This window comes from Dermatophagoides pteronyssinus, unplaced genomic scaffold (genome assembly GCF_027571235.1).
Source record: "Dermatophagoides pteronyssinus isolate colony J.1.1.1.1 unplaced genomic scaffold, Derpt_VIB-CSIC_2022.12 sq0015, whole genome shotgun sequence".
In the NCBI taxonomy this organism is placed as follows: domain Eukaryota; kingdom Metazoa; phylum Arthropoda; class Arachnida; order Sarcoptiformes; family Pyroglyphidae; genus Dermatophagoides; species Dermatophagoides pteronyssinus.
Genome location: NW_027461539.1, coordinates 763,033 through 784,094, shown reverse-complemented (window position 1 = coordinate 784,094; position 21,062 = coordinate 763,033). Strand labels below are relative to the sequence as shown.

General features: G+C 29.6%; 7 protein-coding genes across 8 annotated transcripts; 4 read left to right on the top strand and 3 right to left on the bottom strand.

The window, feature by feature from the left end:
• Positions 1 to 49: 49 nt before the first annotated feature.
• Positions 50 to 3,040, top strand: LOC113791629 (KICSTOR complex protein kaptin-like). The gene is made up of 7 exons (XM_027341422.2): positions 50 to 278; positions 1,286 to 1,509; positions 1,595 to 1,855; positions 1,935 to 1,989; positions 2,070 to 2,407; positions 2,469 to 2,719; positions 2,786 to 3,040. The coding sequence occupies exons 2-7, from the start codon at positions 1,332 to 1,334 to the stop codon at positions 3,008 to 3,010; spliced, it is 1,308 nt and encodes a 435-aa protein (XP_027197223.2). The 5' UTR covers positions 50 to 278; positions 1,286 to 1,331; the 3' UTR covers positions 3,011 to 3,040.
• On the top strand, positions 394 to 1,256 carry LOC113791634 (serine/threonine-protein phosphatase 1-like; the record flags this gene model as incomplete). The annotated part of the gene is made up of 2 exons (XM_027341428.2): positions 394 to 551; positions 606 to 1,256. Coding segments are annotated over 2 exons (768 nt in total), but the record flags the coding sequence as incomplete, so codon positions are not given.
• On the bottom strand, positions 2,747 to 5,434 carry Mcm5 (Minichromosome maintenance 5). The gene is made up of 3 exons (XM_027341412.2): positions 3,909 to 5,434; positions 3,586 to 3,849; positions 2,747 to 3,524 (listed from the first exon to the last, which is right to left on the bottom strand). Exons 1-3 carry the CDS (start codon positions 5,345 to 5,347, stop codon positions 3,023 to 3,025), a joined length of 2,205 nt encoding a protein of 734 aa, XP_027197213.1. The 5' UTR covers positions 5,348 to 5,434; the 3' UTR covers positions 2,747 to 3,022.
• A 2,672-nt stretch (positions 5,435 to 8,106) lies between these two features.
• Positions 8,107 to 14,022, top strand: LOC113791661 (uncharacterized). Its single transcript, XM_027341460.2, has 5 exons — positions 8,107 to 9,564; positions 9,678 to 9,786; positions 9,889 to 10,099; positions 10,164 to 10,252; positions 10,341 to 14,022. Exons 1-5 carry the CDS (start codon positions 9,011 to 9,013, stop codon positions 10,659 to 10,661), a joined length of 1,284 nt encoding a protein of 427 aa, XP_027197261.2. The 5' UTR covers positions 8,107 to 9,010; the 3' UTR covers positions 10,662 to 14,022.
• Positions 14,023 to 14,273: 251 nt separating this feature from the next.
• LOC113791655 (E3 ubiquitin-protein ligase MIB1-like) lies at positions 14,274 to 18,662 on the top strand. Its single transcript, XM_027341452.2, has 12 exons — positions 14,274 to 14,742; positions 14,819 to 16,492; positions 16,556 to 16,707; positions 16,778 to 16,997; positions 17,066 to 17,194; positions 17,263 to 17,441; positions 17,509 to 17,722; positions 17,790 to 17,922; positions 17,986 to 18,030; positions 18,099 to 18,292; positions 18,369 to 18,402; positions 18,491 to 18,662. The coding sequence occupies exons 1-12, from the start codon at positions 14,464 to 14,466 to the stop codon at positions 18,595 to 18,597; spliced, it is 3,360 nt and encodes a 1,119-aa protein (XP_027197253.2). The 5' UTR covers positions 14,274 to 14,463; the 3' UTR covers positions 18,598 to 18,662.
• On the bottom strand, positions 18,319 to 19,612 carry LOC113791659 (uncharacterized). Of its 2 annotated transcripts, none has more exons than XM_027341455.2 (4): positions 19,453 to 19,612; positions 19,196 to 19,398; positions 18,670 to 19,139; positions 18,319 to 18,593 (listed from the first exon to the last, which is right to left on the bottom strand). In XM_027341455.2, exons 1-3 carry the CDS (start codon positions 19,504 to 19,506, stop codon positions 18,677 to 18,679), a joined length of 720 nt encoding a protein of 239 aa, XP_027197256.2. In that variant the 5' UTR covers positions 19,507 to 19,612; the 3' UTR covers positions 18,319 to 18,593; positions 18,670 to 18,676. The 2 variants fall into 2 exon arrangements, with proteins under 2 accessions (XP_027197256.2, XP_027197257.2); XM_027341456.2 differs by having other exon boundaries at positions 18,319 to 18,588.
• A 45-nt stretch (positions 19,613 to 19,657) lies between these two features.
• LOC113791656 (uncharacterized) lies at positions 19,658 to 20,616 on the bottom strand. The gene is made up of 2 exons (XM_027341453.2): positions 20,262 to 20,616; positions 19,658 to 20,199 (listed from the first exon to the last, which is right to left on the bottom strand). Exons 1-2 carry the CDS (start codon positions 20,527 to 20,529, stop codon positions 19,685 to 19,687), a joined length of 783 nt encoding a protein of 260 aa, XP_027197254.2. The 5' UTR covers positions 20,530 to 20,616; the 3' UTR covers positions 19,658 to 19,684.
• Positions 20,617 to 21,062: the final 446 nt, after the last annotated feature.

Sequence of the window (21,062 nt, the reverse complement as noted above, 5' to 3'; positions counted from 1 at the left end):
ATAAAAAAACTACTTTCCTGTGTGTATTATGATACTTTCGCCTGTTATTGAGCATTGTATCGGGTGTGTGTGTATACATGTAGTGTTTACGAAATTGATGATATAACCAACAAACGATTGATCACTTTATTTTTTTTTCCTGGAAATTTTGCCAAGAAATTTCAATTATTTTCAACTCTTATCTTTTTTTTTCTTATTCTTTGTGATCTATTTTAAAATCATTCTCGATGTCATTGTGTTTAATGTTATTGTAAATTTCCGAAAAAACAAACGAAACGGTTAGTATTCAAACTGAATTATTATTATTAATATTTCAAAGATGAAAATGAGGCTTGCACCTGTCATCAGTCGTATATGTTCGATTTTATTTTCAACTAAAACAACCGATAAAAAATATTGAATAACATTCCATCGATTGTTCATCATCTTTGTGATGATGAATTTATTGAAAAATTCGATGAAATCATAATCATCGGTGATATACATGGTTGTTATGATGAATTCCAATTACTTCTTGAACGAATCCATCAAGGTGTTAATGATCCAAAAAAGTAAATATAAAAAAATGATTTGTGTTAACATTAATAAAAATGATTATTTTATAGGATTTTAAAAATATGCACCGGTGATCTCGTAAACAAAGGACCAAAAAGCAAAGAAGTTCTTGAATATTTTATGAAAAATCAAGATAATTGTATTTCGGTTCGAGGTAATCATGATCAAGTTATGGTTAATGAATACATTAAATATGTACAAACTGGTGATTTACTTGAAAAGAATAATTGGCTTAAAGAATTAACCTTGAATGATCATTTTGAATATTTGAAACAATTACCTTACACAATACGTATTCCTAAATTGAATATTTTGGTTGTTCATGCTGGACTATTGCCAAATGTTTCGATAGAAAATCAACAGCTTGTTGATATGATTGAAATGCGGAATATTATTGAAAATGAAGATAATGTACAAGTAGCAACCAAACATGATGACAAAGGTGTTGCTTGGGCATCGATTTGGCCAGGACCATGGCATATTTATTTTGGGCATGATGCCAAAAGAAAACTTCAAGAACATCCTTATGCTACTGGTTTAGATACCGGTGTTGTTTATGGCAATGAATTAACAGCTAAATTTGTTATGGGACCTCGTCAAGGTCAATATGTTTCGGTGAAAGCATTAAAAATATGGAAAAATATAAACAAAGAACAATAATGAATGTTGTAATCAATTATTTTATTTTCTTTTTCTTTTTTGTTGATTTATATATTTTTTTGCATTATAGTCTGTTTGAAATTCATAAAATAAAAACAAAAACAAAAACAAAAAAAATGGAACAAATTGGATTTTTTCCCATCAATAATTCAAGTAATATATATGGATTGACCAATATAATGGGTGATATGACCAGAATTTTAGTGGCCACATTAGAGAAACAAATTTTTGCAGTTGAATATTCGGAAAATAAGAAAATTATATGCAATGAAATTCATTTTGCCTACATACCTAGTGAGCAAAAAAAAATCTGTTAGATTTAAATAAATCGTCAGATTTTTCTAATCAAATTTGCTTTTATTTTTGGTCATGATTATAGATAGCGCCGATATTATATCGATTGATGCATTTGTTCGTTCAAATTATAATGATATTGTTTTGGGTATAACATTTTTTAAAAATTATAAAGAATCTGATTCAAATGAATTTCGTAAAAATATTGTCATTTCAAATAATAATAATAATAATAATAATCGTTCAACATTATTGAATAATGAAAAAAATCAATGCAATCATTATTATTTTAATATTTATTCAAGTTTAAGTTCGACAAATCGTTTTGATTTGAATCAAATTGCTCGTATGTTTATTATTGATTATTAACAAGGTTGTTTATTTTTTGATTTTTAATTATTTTTTCTCATTTTTTTTTCATGTAGAGGATTGTCAAACATTCGAATTGGATTTTGTACCATATCATCTATATCATACATCGTAATGCATTGTTTTTGTTTTTTTTGATCAAAATAAACCCTAATGTGACTATTTTTATACATCCCTAATCTTGCATTTAGCATTATAAATGAAAATAATATTTCGGAAACATTATGGCTTCTATCCGGTAGTGATTGTAATGTACACATATTTCGTGAAGATAATAAAAAACAAAGTTTTTATAAAGATAAAATTGATCTGTTTCCCGAATTAACTAGTTTTGAAAGTATTGTTCTTTGGATTGATGTTATAAATTATCAAGAAAATCAAAAATATTATCGTCTAACAGCGGTTGGTTGTGAAAATGGTAGTGTTTGTTTGTTTTTTGTTGAACTTGGTGAAACAAATAATGCACGAATAATAAAATCATGGAAAAATCGTTTTGATGGTCCAATATTATCAGTGAAATTTTTCAAAGGTTTGTCTATTGATAAATCCAGATTTTTTTTTATTCCAATCTTATAAAAATTGTATTTTAGATAAATCAAACAGTACTGTGAATTCGAGTAAATTAGGATTTAAAAATGAATTTTCACCTGAAATTCATTTATTGGTACTGGATTCTGTTGAGCAACCTATCGTCTACAGGAATGTACAGGAAAATGGTGTTGGTGTTCGGAAAATTCTACCAAAAATCAATGAAAATATGGTCGATTTATTTCCATCAACAATTATCGGAGATTCGAATTTTGATCTTTATAACGAAATCATATTGGGCAGTTATGGAAAGGTATGTCATTTTATGTCCTGTGTAAAATGTTATTTCAATCTTTATTTTTTATCATCAAAATTATAGAAAATTATTTTTTACAAATTTGAACCAACAAGCCAAACTTATTTGGTTGAAAAAACAATGGAAGTACCTCATCCAGTAATATCGATTGCCTATATTGATCTAACTGGTGATGGAATAAATGAATTGGCAATTGTCACTACAAAAGGCATTGTTATTTATCGACATAAAATCAACGATATAATTGATGTAATTGAGAAAAAAATGAATATAATATCCATTGATTAAATTTTATAATTTTCATTTCAATCTATACAACATTTTTCTTTGCATTCGTGGTTGTAATTCTCCTTTTCGAATCATACAATAAATAACTTTGGATACAAGTTGTGGACCAAAATTTTGTTTAACAAGATCTTGTATAATACTTTGTTCGGAAATTTGTGTTCCAACTGGAAAACGACGTTTAAGCTGTTTTTCAATACGAATCAATTTTTGATGTTCTTCTTCAGTAGTAAAACCTTCAGCACCGGATAAATCTCCTGACATTGCTGCAGCCAATGTAGATACTCGAAACAATCGAAGTGCTTCATCCACATGAGTTTCATTGACAAATGGTTGAAGTTGCATTTTGGCCAAACTTTCCGATATACGTACAATAGCTTCCAATTGTCGAATAGTGATTGGAATAGGTGATTTTTTCAAAGATTCTTGTTCATGTTCTCGACTACCATTTCGCATTACTACATATTGACGTTTAAGTTTTTCAGCAGCTGCTGCAGATAATCGGGGTCCACAATGACTATATTGGAAAGAATTGTCATCAGGTTGAATGAATATACAATTAAACAATGTATACTTACGATCGACAATAAGCAATGTATTTTTTCAAAAGTAATAAACTTAATTCGCCTTTAACCGAATCATCAATTGTTTTTTGAGCATTCATGTGTACATCCAAAACATGGCTTGCAATTGTAGCATCTCTTCGTTCATTATGTTCATCTTTGACAATGAAAATCATATCAAAACGTGATAAAATTGTTGGCATAAAATCAATATTTTGATCGGCTTTTGTGTCATCCCATCGTCCAAAGACACTGTTTGCAGCTGCTAAGACTGCACATCTAATTTGATTTATTAAAAGATGATGATCAGATTAATTATTAACTTGAATTTTTCCTACCTTGAATTTAACGTAGTTGTTATGCCAGCTTTAGCAATGGAAATTGTTTGTTGTTCCATAGCTTCATGAATAGCAACACGATCATCTTCACGCATTTTATCAAATTCATCAATACAAACTACACCACCATCGGCCAAAACCATAGCACCACCTTCCATAACAAAATTTCTGGATGATGGATCACGAATCACTGAAGCAGTCAAACCAGCAGCACTACTTCCTTTTCCCGATGTATACACACCGATTGGAGAAATGTTTTCGACAAATTTCAGAAGTTGACTTTTAGCTGTTCCCGGATCACCAAGAAGCAAAATGTTTATATCGCCTCTTCGAGTTAAACCATCAGGTAAACGTTTTCGTGAACCACCAAACAAAAGACATGCTAAAGCTTTTTTTATATCATTCGAACCAAAAATCGATGGAGCAATTGAATTAGTTATTCTTTCGAAAATATTTGGCGAATTGGCTAAATGACGAAAAAGTTCTTCATCTTCAGGTGTGTATGGAATATTTCCCGAACGTCCTGGTCCTTCATTTTCCACATAAATGCCTAGTACACGCAAATATGGTGCACGTATACCAACATTGACTTTTGATTCGACATTGTTGGTGGATGGTTTGGAAATTTTTTTGATGGAAAAAATTCCCAAAACTGTTACTCGATTGCCTGGTACAACTTTGTCGCATAGATAACGATCACAAAATAGTTGCAAATGTCTGGGCATTTCACCATGCGGTACTGATTCAGGTGTTTCTTGAAGTTTTAAAACTTGATAATCAATACATTCACATTTATCTGGAACTATGAAATATGGATCAATAGGACATTTGTTTAAACGTCCAGTTTGATCGGTGTTACATTTTCTAGGTAAAAGATAGCCTTCAAGACCAGGATTAATATTAACATCTTTGATTATTTCTTGACAACCACGACATTGAAGTGATACTTTGGTTGCTTTAGATCGTACATTTGATGCAGAAACAATAATGCCAGGTACTTTGACAAGTTTGGAAATAGTATCGGATTTTACTTCACGTAATGAAGTTGGATTAGCATCCGAACTAAGAACAACTTGAATTGGTTTAACATTTTCTTCATCTACTCTGGGTCGAGTTATTTCATCGGCCAATTCAGTAGCACAAGTTTCAAATATTTTTAAATAATTAATAGGAGATTTATTAACACGATCAGCTAATTCTTCATCATAACTGGCCAAATCATCCAATGAAACTTCAATCCAATATTGTTCAATATTATAATGTTCTTTTAATTGATTACGATATTTATATTGAAAATCGCCTGAATGAAATTGTCGAAGAAAATCTTTAAATCGTCGACGAATAGCATTAACATTCGATTCACCAATATTATTATCACCATCTTCATCAGTGACAATATTACCACTAAAATAAACACCAAGATCATCAAAACCAGACATATTTAAATTGGTAAAAAAAAATTAAATGGACTAAAATGAATTTAAAAAGACAGCAGCTTGTGTTTGAGAGTTTGATGTGTGAACAAAAGATTTGTTTTAGAGAAGAGAGAATTGGCGCGAAAAGTTCATTGTGCCTGTTGTCTTTGTCTTTTTTTTTTTTTGTTCTCATGAGTGTTTCAACAACAAATGCCTTGTCCATACATTGTAAGTTTATTATCAAGCTAAAAACAATGTATAAATTTTTTTTTCAATGTAAAGATTCGAATTTCTAAAATTTTCTAAATATTTCATCAATCAATTTTCATTTCTTTCTATTTTCGTTTTTAAAATAAATTTTTCAATCAAATTCATCATCAAATTAATTTTGTATATAACAGGAGAGAGATGAAGAGAAAAAAACCAGCTCAGAGAATGAATGAATGAATGAACCAACGAAACAAGAGTGTAAAAACCCATGTTCATGTTTTTTTTTTGATGATGATCGAACGAACGAACGAATGATCGAATGAATGAATGAATGAATGAATGAATGTCCGTCTCAGTATTTTCCAAAAAAAAAAAAATTCAAATAATCTTTTATGTGAATGTTCGTACAAAGTATTTTACGATAAAGAATAAATTTCCCATATGGATGTGTTTTGCAAGTTTATTATCATCATTGATGATGATATGATGGATAGAAAAACTAAACGAAACGAAAAGAAGAAGATAAAATGATGAACCAAAAATATCCAAAAAAGATTTGAAAAAAACTACAATTTTTTTTTCTCTCAAACATAATTAATTAATATATGCAACAGGTCATCATTCGCAGGTATTTTGTTGTTGTTGTGTATAGGATTATGATGTTTGGCTATCTATGATTTAAAAAAAAAATCAAAATGACCGATCATCCAACCAAAAAAATACATACCATTATCATCAACTAAACCAAACCAATATTTCAATGTAAACATTTTTTTCTTTTTTTTATCCATTCGATGATCATCTTGATCAAAAGTAATATTGGTTGGAAAATCCCGACAAGTTTTTTTTTTGTTTTGTTGCTGTTGTTGTTTATTTTTAAAAATAAAAATATGATTGAGCAAGCGAAAGAGAGAAAATGTACGAAAAACGATGTAAAAATGATACCCAAAAAAAACAATGTTGTGTAAGGAATTTTTTTTTCCAAGCTTCTCTGACCATCATGATGAAGATGATAATAGAATCCAAATGTGTGGTAACTTCCATGCAACAATACTGAAAAAAACGTAATCCTAATCGTAGGCAGACAAAATGACAACAAAAAAAAATCTTGTTGATAAAAAAAAACGTTCGAATCGATTTCCTCTGTGTATTCCGGAAAACAAAATGCTCTGTGTACGTGATAATGATAATCAAATGGAAAAACTGAAACTTTTAAAATTTTGAAAAAAATTTCAGAATTTTATCAATTTGATAAAATTCAATCAAAGATATAAATCGCAAAAAGGATGGATAACCCAAAAAAAACCGAAAAAAATCTATTTTTAGCAAAAAATTATTGCATATCTGTTTCCAAAAAAAAATTGATAAAAATATTTTTGTCTTCTAACCAGAAAAAAAACCAAAATTTCATCACTTTTTTTTATCAAATTAACGATGAATAATACTATCAAAAGAATTTCATATTTTAATCATTAAATTGTGTAATCGTTCATCATCATTTAAAATAATAATAATTAACATATCACACACACACACGTTTTGGGTAAAAACACTCAATTTGCTTGAATTCTTATGCAAGTAAGATAGAGAGAGAGAGAGAGAGAGGTTTTTTTTATTATAGAAAAAACCCATGACATCCTAAATGAAACACACACACAGTAGTTAATTTCTTGTTAATAAATCATATAATGATTAATCGATATGAACAACAACAACAAAAAAAAAAACACAAATGAGAAAGAAAAATACCCAAAAAAAAAAAAAGATTATGAAACAAAAGATCGATTGGAAAACCGACCTTTTCCAAGTTTGTTCACAAGAATCTTTATAAAGAAAAAAAATTTGTTGCTCTTTAACCTGTTTGCTTACAATGATGATGGTAAAATCCGTTTTTATGATTCGGATAATGGAAATGAAATGAAATGAAAAAAAAGAAGAAAATTTTCCACCATCAAATCGGATACATTTACACACTCACACTCACAATTTACACATACATTTTTTTTTCTGTTCAGGAATCCCAGAAAAAAAATCAATATCTTTGAATTAGGAAAAAAAATAACGCTCATTTATTCATTCATTCATTCACTGATTGACTGACACTCGCCAAAATCAGACAAATCAAAGTTTTCACCATTATCATCAATTTATCCATCAACAACATCGAACGTCGAACGAAACGAAACAAAAAAAACAAACAACCACCACTGGTTGATATAGCCATTTCTAATCTATTGACACAAATACTTGATTCGGTATCCTCTTCCTCACACTTCGGCTATATATACAGAAAATGTATTAAAAATTGATGCCACGCATTCGATTGGAATCGAAATTTTATTCGTTAAAAATTTTTGAAAAAAAGAAAGAAAGAAATATTCAACAAATGAATGAATGAACTTAAATGAAACAAAAAAATTATCATTGTTACCACTACCATTCAATTGATCATCATCATCATCATATCGAATCAACATCTATATGATGATGTGATGATGATTTGCGTTTAGTTTGGGGTTTTTCCCAAAAAAAAAAAAAAAATCTTCAACGATACACATGTTTCTCATTTTTTTTTTGTTTTGGCTATCTTCATCGAAAATATTTACATCCTACAAATGTATTTTCTATATAGTGGAGATATCCACCACCACCACCACCACCATCACTACTACTACTCCGAAATGAATGTAATGTTGATGATGAAAAAAATGACAACAGAGCAAGAAATGAAATGAAAGAGAGAGAATGTGTATAATTCAGAACATGATTATAACTTGAATTTTTTTGTTTCGTTTCGTTTATTGGCTGACGTAAATAAATTGAGTCCAATGAAATTAACTTCAAAATCATTATTTGATGATGATGATGATTTTTTTTGTTTGATTGAATTTATTGAGAATTTTTTGTTTTTTCCCGTTTTCGAAGCCAGGCAGAAGCATTTTTTTAAAAAAAAACATAGTCAGATTGATTGATTGATTGATTCAATCAAATGTGTTTTGTTTAAAAAATTCTTCAAATGTTGATGGTTGCTATATTCGGATCAAATTTACCATCATTTTGATTCCACACAATAATCATCCATTTTGAAAAATTATTTTTCAAAAAAAAAAATTAAATGAATGATTTTCCTTTTTTGGTGTTTTGGGTTTTTTTCCCTTCTTCTCTGTTTTCTTCAATTTCTTTCTCTTTCGAAATAATTTTTTTTTGTTGAAAACTGAGTGTTAATGTGTGTGTGTTGTATTCGTTCGAACTCAATTTTACTCAATTTTTTTTGTCTATCATCGTTTCACCTCGATTTTGTTTGTTTTGTTTTGTTTGACTGAATGAATATAATTAAAAAATCTACCTGAAAAAACAAATTTAAAATTATCATTATTTTGACTGTTTTTTTCTGTGTTTTCATCAGTTTTTTGCCTGTTTAACTCAAAATTCTTTTTTGTTTCTGTCAAATTTGTGATTAATCATATTTTGTCAAAAATGTCTAACGAAAAGAAATCATCATCACATCAACCTCATCATCATCGTCATCGTGAATCGAATAAAATGGATTCCGATATTGATATTGATATTGTTGTTGATAAAAAAGATAAAACATTTGAAGAATTATTTGATTCAGGTTATAATTATAATATACAAAGTAAAACATTTTTAGATCTAGAAGAAGAAGATGATGATGATGATATGGATAATAATCAATCATTTTCATCAAATCGTCAACAAAAACAACATCCAGATCAACATTCACAGCCATCAAATTCAAAACAACAATCAACAAATAATGATGATGATGATAAAAATAAATTTGATACTGTACAACAATGGAGTGATTCAGGTGTTTGTATAACCGATTCTGGCCTTAGTATACAAGAAGATTTTGAATCAAATTACGAATCTAATAATGATACGAATGAAAATAATAATAATCAACAAAAATTTAAACAGGAAAAAATTAACAATAGCCAATCAATTGATTCGAATGAAAATAAAAATGCATTAGAATTATGGCTTAAACATAATAGTGATGCTGTAACGTAAGTTTGTTTTTGTTTTGTTTTTTTTGAATGAAATCAATTTCCCAAACTGATCTTGATCTTGAATATTTTTCCTTTCTCCACCTCTACTTATTTCAAATTACAAATTATAGTTTACTTCATTTAGCAATCATTGAAGGACTTGAAGATATTGCCTGTTCAATAATTAAAAATATTTCTACATCTAATGAGATGCTCAATTCTTTTAATTATCTTTATCAGGTATGTTTGTTGAAAAATAATTATAATTATAATTAATTACATTTTTTTTTTTGGTGGGAATTTACATTTATATTCTGTTTGTTTGTTTGTTTGTTCATTTAGAATCCATTACATTTGGCCATTTTAAAACGACAAATTAACGTCATTCCTCTTCTTATTTTGAAAGGTGTTTCATTAACATTTCAGGACAATTTGGGCAATACTCCATTACATATTGCTTGTAAATACTCATTGATGAATATTGTGGAAATAATACTTTCAACTGCCTCGATTAAAAATGTAGCCAAATGTTTGGAAATTCGTAATTATGATGGTAAATTTTTATTTTTTTGTTGAAAAAATGACATTTATCAAATTATTTTTGGTTATTTCATTAGGTGACACTTGTCTACATTTAGCTGCCTATAATAATGATTTAAAACTTTTAGAATTATTTATTCGATCCGGTGCAAATTTGGATATTCAGGTACGTTCAATTTTTTCAAAAATCATATTTTTTTCTTATATTTGGATTTTTTTTTAAAATACGTCTTTTTTTCTCGTATGATTAACAGGAAGGAAAAAGTGGAAAAACCATTTTACATTGGGCTATCGAAAATTTACACGTACAATTAGTCGGTTTTCTTTTGAAGAATCAGGCAAACATAATGGCTGAAACATTTGCCGGGAAAACCCCATTGCATTTTCTATTAAAAAAATCATCAATCAGACAATATAATCAACACGATTCATCAACATCATTAACGCAATCAAACAAATCAAAAATTTATAAAATTATTCGTTTATCAATTGAATATTGTAATGAGAAAAAATTATCATTAGATACGATAACTAATTTATCCGATGATACGGATACATCGGATAATGAAAGCTAATTCTATTAATATATATGATATATGATAATCGATTGATTTTTTTTTACAATTTGTGGTTTGTACATAATGATGACAATCACTTGTTTTTTTTTCTTCAACAACAACAACAAAAAAAAAGATTTTCATTTGTAAATAAAGTGTTAGTATTTAATGATCAACACAAATTAAAAACAACAATTTTATTTTATTTTAAAAACAAATCATCTCATCATTAAAAACATCACATCTAATAAAAATAATAAAAACAAATGAACACCTGACATTAATCAATTTATGTCTTTTATACAAATATCGATTGCCTGATTAGTTTGACCTTGACTCAAGTTATAGTCTCCAACACACCCCCGTTAATCAGGCCACCGTTTGATACTGGTTTTGTCAATCCATCTGCAAGTTGATTGTTAGTTCCGCAGTGGAATATTTCAATATTTTTCAATTTTTCAATCAAACATTTATAATCGATATCGATATGTTCCAAACAGTTGACAGCATAGGCTATATTTGTACTTTGAAACAATAAAGAACCGATTGATTTTTTAATAATATCTTCTTCCACCAGTGGTTCATAATTATCGTCATTATGATCAAATATTCGTGGTTTTGTTCTATCAGCTTTCGTTATTCCATAATCAGCCAATAATTTTTCGATGCTTGATACTTGTGATACAACATAATGTAAATCATGATCTTTAATTTTAAGTCCAATATAATAGTTCACATTGAAAACATCATGTTTTTTAAACATTGAACCAAACCGATCAACCAATTGTTTAGCAGCATTTTCTTGATTATATACAAAGATATCGTCACCGTATTTACAACATGTTGAAAACCTTGGTTTCGACACTATAGTTTCGGTAAATTTTACACCAAATTCTTGATGATAACTCCTGGCAGCCAATCTGGCCTTATATTTGCCATCGGATTTTATTTCAATTAACCTTTCGGTTTTTTCCAATTCAATATTATTTTGTATACCGGATTTTTCACCGTCGTCCAAGTCACCATATTTTTTCAGCATTGATTTTTCATTATTTATTGCATCATACGATTTTCCAGATTTTTTACATTCCAACTCTTGGTTGAGATTCTGTGAAACAAAAAATACAGCATTAGTAGACTGATACCTAGAGGGAGAACATCCCTTGTTACACAGGGTCGATGTTCGTTGCGAACAGTCAACCCCTACTTGCCTCGTATTTCCTCTTCCGGAAATACTACTGCTAGATGTAGGTTCGATGTTTTCACATTCGTTTGACGATCTTCTGTTTTCATCATCATTCGATACATTGTCACCATTTCGGTCGTAATTTGATTCGTCATTATCACTATCGATATGTTTGAAGAATGGATTAGATTCCATTTTGTTGGCCCATATATCACCATCATATTGGTCATCATTAAAATAATAATTTTCTTCATCAAATATGACATCATGAGAAATAATTATTTGTTTTTTTACAGGATCAAACATCCGATAAGACGTGCTGGAAGGCGTGTAACCCACGAATACCAATTTTTTCGAAACTTCTTCTAATTTTGATTTACGATTATTTTTAGGGATGCTTGTATATGCAATACATCCAATTGTTCTCAAATGATCGATATTTTGCTTTTTCAAAAATAATTTTTCAAATGGTGATTTACCATCAGCTGTTTTCCATCGATTTGTCAAATAAGCAACAGTCACAAACATTTCGGCGTACAAATATTTTGGAAGCTTTGCTTCATTCATCAATATTCGAACACGATCTAATAATGTACGACTTTTACTTTCTACAATACCAGTTGATTCAGTAGAAAATGTTTGAATAATGCCATTTTCGATACAGAAATTATTCATTCGATCATTTTTGAATTCTTCGCCACCATCTGAATGTATTCTTTTCACCTTGACATCAAATTGATTTTGGTTTTTGATCACAACATTTTTAACCATGTCGAAAACATCATCTTTAGATTTGACTGGACAACAAATGGTAAAATCGGTACTTTCACACACAACCACCAAGATATATTTTGAATTTCCGAGCGAGGATTTGAACTCACCCATTAAACCAATATGAATTGATTCGAATCGACCATATTTCATGTTTCGAATATTATTTTTGTGTGGAAACGCCCATTGTTTGTTGAGAATACAAGATTGACAATTTGTTTCATCAGATGATACTGTCACGATATTTTTGGATGATTGCATCCCAGCTTTACTTGCTGCACCATATGACGGTTTTTTATTATATTCCATGTTATCATAATTACGATTATTTTTATTTTTAAAAAATTGCCCACCATCCGACCCAGCAAAAAATGCTACACCAATAGACGGTTTAGAAGATTGCGATTTTGAATCATCTTTCTCATCATCTTCTTTATTTGCATTCTTTTTATGCCAGCATTTTTCGGTAACATGGTTGTCCTTGTTGCAATTTTTACACTGAATTTTTGCCTGACAATCTTTTCTGATATGTCCAGGTCTTAGACAACGGCTGCATTTGCCCACAAATTTTGTAATTTTGAAAGCAGTTTCACCACCACCAGATTTTTCGTTTGGTTTAATCTTTTTCTTTGCTGCTGCTAAAATTTGTGATTTAAATTCTTCGAATTTTGGTTCCAATAAATTCCCAAAGAAAATACAGATATCAGGAAAATATTTCTCCACGTGTTTCATCAGGAAGGCGATTTTGATTGTGGCGTCAATTTTTACTTCAGCTTTTTCTAGGCTGGATATTGTATTCTCGAATCGAGCAATATTTTCAACAATATTATCCAATTCCCACTTCGAGTCAAATAGGGATTGTATTAATTGAACCAGCGTAGCAATGTCCTTCTTATCCTGATTTTTCAACCACCCCCACAAGACCATTGGGTCTTCCGTGTTAAGACCGATGTCTTGGAGCTCCGGAGCAATTGTCGATGTGATCACCGACAAAAGCTTCCGGGGCTCCGGACACGGCACAGGGTTTTCGTCAGTCAGATATTGTTCTAGTTCATAGAACCGGACATGATTAGCAATAGATCTCGACCATGTATCGTAATTTTTTCCATTGAATTTTACCACTTTTTGGAAGCCATCGAAGATTTCGGTCCATTTTAGATTTTTATTAAACGTTCTTGATGATGATGATGAACCATTATTTGATGATGATGAAGCTTGACCAGACATCTTGATTGATTATAAAACAAAAACGTTGAATTTTTTTCACAGAAAATAGTTCACTTTTTTGTTGATCACAAACTCTGCTACCACTGTTAGTATTTAATGATCAACACAAATTAAAAACAACAATTTTATTTTATTTTAAAAACAAATCATCTCATCATTAAAAACATCACATCTAATAAAAATAATAAAAACAAATGAACACCTGACATTAATCAATTTATGTCTTTTATACAAATATCGATTGCCTGATTAGTTTGACCTTGACTCAAGTTATAGTCTCCAACATAAAGATATGATTAAATTATTTATATAAAACATTATTATTATTTTTAAAATAATGATTAGATTTTGAGTAATTAAAAAAAACAATCGAAGGATATCCGTATGTGTTTATGTGTAAAAAAAACACAATGATCGAACGAACAAAAAAAAATTGAGACTATTTCGACTTTTATAGTGTATGAAATTCAAAAACGGCTATTGCTCGCATCCATTCCAAAACATTGCACAATTTTATTTGTTTGTTTGTGTGTGTGTGTTTAGGTATCCCGAACTAAAACGAAAAATCAACCTGACTTTTTCCTAATTTTAAATGGATCCCTAATCTTTAGACAGAAAATCTCTGACAAATTCATCATGAATGAAGTGGTAGATGTTGTTGGAACAAATCATTATGTAAATCATGATGATAATTACCATAATCATCATCACCATCATCCACAACAGCCAGATATTTCATCGAATAGTTTACACTCAACAGTGTCAAATCAGAATTCATCAATAGTTACTACAGCAGCTTCAATTTCTAGCAATGGTAATAGTAATAGAAATAATACAAATATTCAAATGCCTGAAAATTGTTATGTTGGAGCTCGAGTAATGAGAAATTCCAGTGATTGGAAATGGGCAAAACAGGTAAACAATATTTTTATTTGATTGTTGGAAATTTTTGTTTTCAAATCGATAATTCAAAATTTCATTCTCTATAAAGGATGGTGGTGAAGGTCATCTTGGTACTGTTCGTAATTTTGAATCACCCGAAGAAGTTGTTGTTGTTTGGGATAATGGAACGGCTGCTAATTATCGTTGTATGGGTGCTTATGATCTTCGAATTGTTGACAGTGCTTCAACTGGAGTTAAACATGAAGGAGCTATGTGTGATTTTTGTCGACAATCTCCAATTTTCGGTATCCGATGGAAATGTGGAGATTGTAACAATTATGATCTCTGTTCCATTTGTTATCATGGTGATAAACATAATTTGAAGCATCGTTTCTTTCGAATCTTATGTCCAGGTTCTAATCGTTTTGCGGTCGAACCTAGACGAAAAGCAAAAAAGATAACAGTGAGAGGAATCTTTTCGAATGCTCGTGTAATACGTGGTGTTGATTGGCAATGGGAAGAACAAGATGGTGGAAATGGAAAACGAGGAAAAGTAACGGAAATTCAAGATTGGAGTGCTGCTAGTCCACGAAGTGCTGCATACGTAATCTGGGATAATGGATCGAAAAATCTTTATCGTGTAGGATTCGAAGGAATGGCCGATTTGAAAGTAATTAATGATGCAAAAGGTTATACTGTTTATCGTGATCATCTACCATTATTGGGTGAACAAAGTGCTAATAGATCTGGCTGTCATGATTTTCAAGTTGGTAACCAAGTGAACATTGATCTTGATCTAGAAGTTGTTAAATATTTACAACATGGTCATGGTGGTTGGACTGATGGAATGTTTGAATGTTTAGGCACAACCGGTACTGTTATAGAAATTGATGAAGATTTTGATATTGTTGTTCGTTATCCCAGCAACAATAAATGGACTTTTAATCCTGGTTGTTTAACTAAAGTGGGAAACACTTCAAACAACGATAATAATGATTCGAATAGTACAAACAATGATACGAATAATATCAATTTGAATTTATCACCAACTACCAATTATGCAACAAGTAGTTTTGCTGCTAATGCAATGAATATGAAAAATCCTTCACATCAATTTCGTGTTGGTGATTTGGTCAAAATATGCAATGATATTGAAAAGGTAAAACTTTTACAACGTGGACATGGTGAATTTACACCATTGATGATTCCAACACTTGGAACTATTGGTCGTGTTGTTCAAGTTTATTCGGACAATGATCTAAAAATTGAAGTTGATGGTTTTTCTTGGACTTATAATCCGGCTGTTGTTTCGAAAGTTTCTTATGATACAACTGCTATAGAAGATATGGATAGTTTAATAAAAAGATTATTCGAAACAACACAAATATCTACCGATCCTAATCAAGAATTGGTAAAATTAGCTGCCAATGGTGAATCGATAAAATGTGACGAATTACTTAAAAGAGGTGATGTCGATGTAAATGGTGTATTCTCATCTCATACAGCATTACAAGCGGCCAGTCAAAATGGTCATGTTGAAATAATCAAAGTTTTATTAAAACATAATGCAAATGTTGAAATTGAAGATAAAGATGGTGATCGTGCTGTTCATCATGCTGCGTTTGGTGATGAACCAATGGTCATTAGTGTATTGGCACAAGCAAATGCCGATATGAATGCCCGAAATAAACGTCGACAAACTCCATTACATATTGCTGTTAATAAAGGTCATATTCAGGTTGTTCGTAAACTTTTAGATCTCGGATGTCATTCCAGTCTTCAGGTAATGATTAAATAATTGAAAAAACAGTAACGAAATGAAATTTATTCATTAAAAATAATCAAGGATTGTGAAGGCGATACTCCAATGCATGATGCTATAAGTAAAAAACGTGATGATATACTCAAATTATTATTGGAATTTAATGCCGATATAACATTAACAAATAATAATGGTTTTAATGCATTACATCATGCTGCATTAAGAGGCAATGCAAGGTGAGAACCGATTTTCTGTTGCATTTTTCGATAAAATGATTTCATATTTTTATTTTAAAAAAATGATTAGCGCAACTCGAATTCTATTGGAAAAATTAGTACGCAAATGGATAATTGATGAGAAAAAAGATGATGGTTATACTGCATTACATTTAGCTGCATTAAATAATCATACACAAGTGGCCGAATTATTGATTAAATTAGGAAAAGCTAATATGGATTTACAGAATATTAATCTTCAAACACCATTACATTTGGCCGTTGAAAGACAACATACTGATATTGTTAAGGTAAATTTTTTCATTATCATCATCATTGTCAAATCAGATGTTAATTTTTTGTTTTTGTTTATTTAAAGTTGTTGGTAAATAGTGGCTGTAATTTAAATATACCGGATAAAGATGGTGATACACCTTTACATGAAGCATTAAGACATCATACACTTTCACAATTACGACAATTACAAGATGTACAGGATGTTGGAAAAGTAAGTTTGATGGAAAATAATTTTCAATTTTCCAATATTTATTTTTCTCGATATTTTTAAAAAAATAGCTTTTGATAGGCTTAGGAACATCAGGAACTGAAAAGAAAAACAGTTCGACTATTGCTTCAATATTAGTATCTAATGGTGGAGATCTTTATGCTAAAAATAAAAAAGATCAAACACCATTAGATCTTTGTCCAGATCCTCATCTGAATGAAGCATTGAAAAAATGTCGAAAAGAATTAAGGTAAGATTTTATAGAAGGAAGTTTTTTTCCGCAAAAAAAGACTAAAAATATTCATCCAAAAATTTAGCCAAGATCAGCATAATGAACAAGTTACGGATCCTGTTGTATTGAACAATTCAATCTCACCAGATTCAGAATCATTGATCGAATGTACAGTATGTTCGGATAACAAACGTGATACACTTTTTGGACCTTGCGGCCACATAATTGCCTGCTCAATTTGTGCAACAAGAATGAAAAAATGTTTGATTTGTAAAGAAATGATACAAACTCGAACAAAGGTAACAAATGATTCGAAACATTTCAATTCCTAATCATTTTTATTTCAATTTTTGGTTTCATATACAGATTGAAGAATGTTTGGTTTGTTCAGAACAAAAAGCTTCCATTTTGTTTAAGCCTTGTGGTCATATGTGTGCCTGTGATAATTGTGCATCAATCATGAAAAAATGTATTCAATGTCGACAAACAATAGAAGAAAGTGAGTATATATTTTTTTTTAAAATTCTGATGATTCAACCATTAATTTATTGTTAAAATTTAGCTGAAACATTCATTTCTTGCTGTAATATTACTCCAACAGCAACAGGTAAGTTTATTTTTGGGAATATTTTAGTCTCAATTGTTTTGTTTAATAAAAATAATTTAATCATTTAGAAAACAATCGAAGTAATATTTTATCGATACCTGGAAACAAAATCAAAAATAATACGAATATTTTATGTTCAACATCTTCGACGACTAAAAATAATAATAACAACAATAGTAATAATAATAATAACAATAATAATAATAATAAAAGTTTGGATGTACAAAAACTTCAAGAACAATTACAAGATATTAAAGAACAGGTAATCATTGTAAAAAATATTTTTAATTATTAACATTAATACAATTATGCTTTAATTTTAATTTAATTTACTCTAGACTGCATGTCCAGTATGTTTAGATCGTTTCAAAAGTAAGTAAATCAATATTATTGAATGAAAAAATCAAAATGTAATACTGAATCAAATTGTCTTCCTTTTTTTTTGTTTGTTGATGATCAGATATGGTTTTCTTATGCGGTCATGGTGCTTGTCAAATGTGTGGTGATCGTATGACATTTTGTCCAATTTGTCGACATACAATTGAAAATAGAATATTACTTTACTAAAATTAGATTTCAATTTTTTAAAAATATATTATTATATAAATCAATAAAATTCAATAAAATTCAAATGCATACCTATTTATCAATCATCATCTTCATCGATGATAATTCTTCGCCGTTTTTTGATTGGATTAATCGGTGTACTAGAAATCGGTTTTTTGTTTAGCGAACGTTTCAATGTTCTTGATGGTGTTTCTTTTACGGTTAAAAGATCATCTTCACTATCGGAAACGTAAATTATATCATCATTGCAGAAACTATCCATTTGATATTCATCTTCTTCATCAGGTTCTTGTGAGAAAACAGAACCATATCGTTGAGAGTTGACTTCAAGATTACGATCATAATCGAATTTAAGCTTATATTTGTTTTGTGGCCCGACTAGATTTTTGGTAGTTTTTAGATAAATTGAATCTTCTGTATGATCCACATGTTCATGAACATTATCATCGATAAATTCACGATCTTCCGAATTTTCGACTTGTGTTTGTAGTTGAGTATCGAATGCATCACCGGTCACATCAGCTTCGTCTAAAATGAATAAACTTTGAGAAAAGAAACCCGTTGAAAAAAATTTCATTTACAAAATTACAAAAATTACCTTTTCTTTTTGATGTTTTGAGGACGTTTAGACAACAATGTAGTAGAAATTGATGATGTAGAGGTTTCGAGTATCAATGAAGATAAATCAGACTCACTTGTCGATTGCTTATTGTCATTTTTAGATGACGAATCATTTATGAGCTTCAATCCATCTCTTTTGCCGGCTCGATATTTAAGATCACGAATTCTTCCCTGTATTGGCTGCAAAAAAAACAATTGATCCTCGATCAATGAAATGAAAATTCTTGTACTTACTCTTCGAAAATAGGAAAGGTTCAACTGAAGAACATTAGGATTATTAGTTACCATTTTGTTTTTGTATCATACAAAAATAAGAAGAATAATCAGAAAAACTTTATTATGCTTACACTAAAATTGAAAATTCAAGAATTCGTTGGATTTTTTTTTCAAACAACTATCGATATCAACAATCGATATTTTACTAAACAAATGAAAGAAAAAAATTTTCAAATTTTTTTTTAATAAATCAACTTTTGATAGGTAATGTAGAATCAGATAATGGGATAATTTTTTCTTCTTTGATTTCGGATGGAAGAAAGTAATTTTGATCGCCTTTTTGTTCTTTAACTTTACCACGTAGAATTTCGGCCTTAAATTCATCATAGTTTAATTCATGATGTCTTAGATTATCTTCCATGTTAATAACCTGTCCAGCAATATATTGATCTTCTAGTATATGCATAACCATTGAACTAAATTGTTTTTCGTCTAGTTTCGAATCAACCATCAATGTATTACAACGGATTCGAGCAGCCGTCAACAGGTCAGCTAAACGAAACACATCATCATCGATTGTATCTAATTGTATTCCATATTTTTTAACAAAATCATCTTGTTTTTTAAAATATTCAGCATTATAATTTGAATTGATGTAAACTAGATTTATAATACAACCACGACAACCGAATTTGTTGATTTCATTACTTTGTAACTTTTCCAAAATGTTTTTCGAAATCAAATAACTTAGGAAATAATTGTAAGCTATAAAAAAAAAGAATTAGCATCTTTTTTCTAATTGATCTTATCAACAAAAAAAAACTTACAACTTCGATGGCCAGCACAGTTTACTAGAGCATCAATAGGACCAATATTTTTTAGATAATCATCCAAAAAAGTTTGATCAGCTAAATCACCTTGAACAAAATGATGATCTTTTCCATAAAGTTGTAAACTATGTATACGTTTATCAACAGCATAAACTGTTCCTCCGTTTTCAACCAATTCCTGGACCAACTTATTACCCAATCGAGAACTGCTCCCGGTAACAAGTGTTTTAAGATTTTTGATTAAAATTTTACCAGCTTTTTGCATTTTTTTTCGGATCGGTTATTTAATAGCAAAACATCAACATTGTTAATCACGCACACATGCAATGATGCAATTAAAGCATCAACAAAATATCGATAGTAATCGATACTTTACAGTAAATTCAATGTAATTTTTTAATAAAAGTTGATAATTTTAAACAATTTTTTTTTGAATTTTCAATTTTTATCTTTAATCAATTTTTCATTTTCATTTTTTGAATTATTATATGATACATATGCAACACCAGCAGCAAATGATACTAAATATGAAGCTAAAGTAGTTAGACAAAATGGTCGTACAATTCTTTCGACTAATATATGACGATTGTGAAGAAATTCGAATCCAGATTGATATAAACGTCTGATAGGATAGTATACAAAGAATAATAGCATACCAGCATTACCACCAGTTACGGTAAAGAATATCAATTGAAATGGAATCGATTCGTTTTTAAGATTTTTCGGGAATGAAGCTTTTTCTTCGATTCGACAAACAGGTTTACGTTGATTATTTTTATCATCTTTATCATCATCATC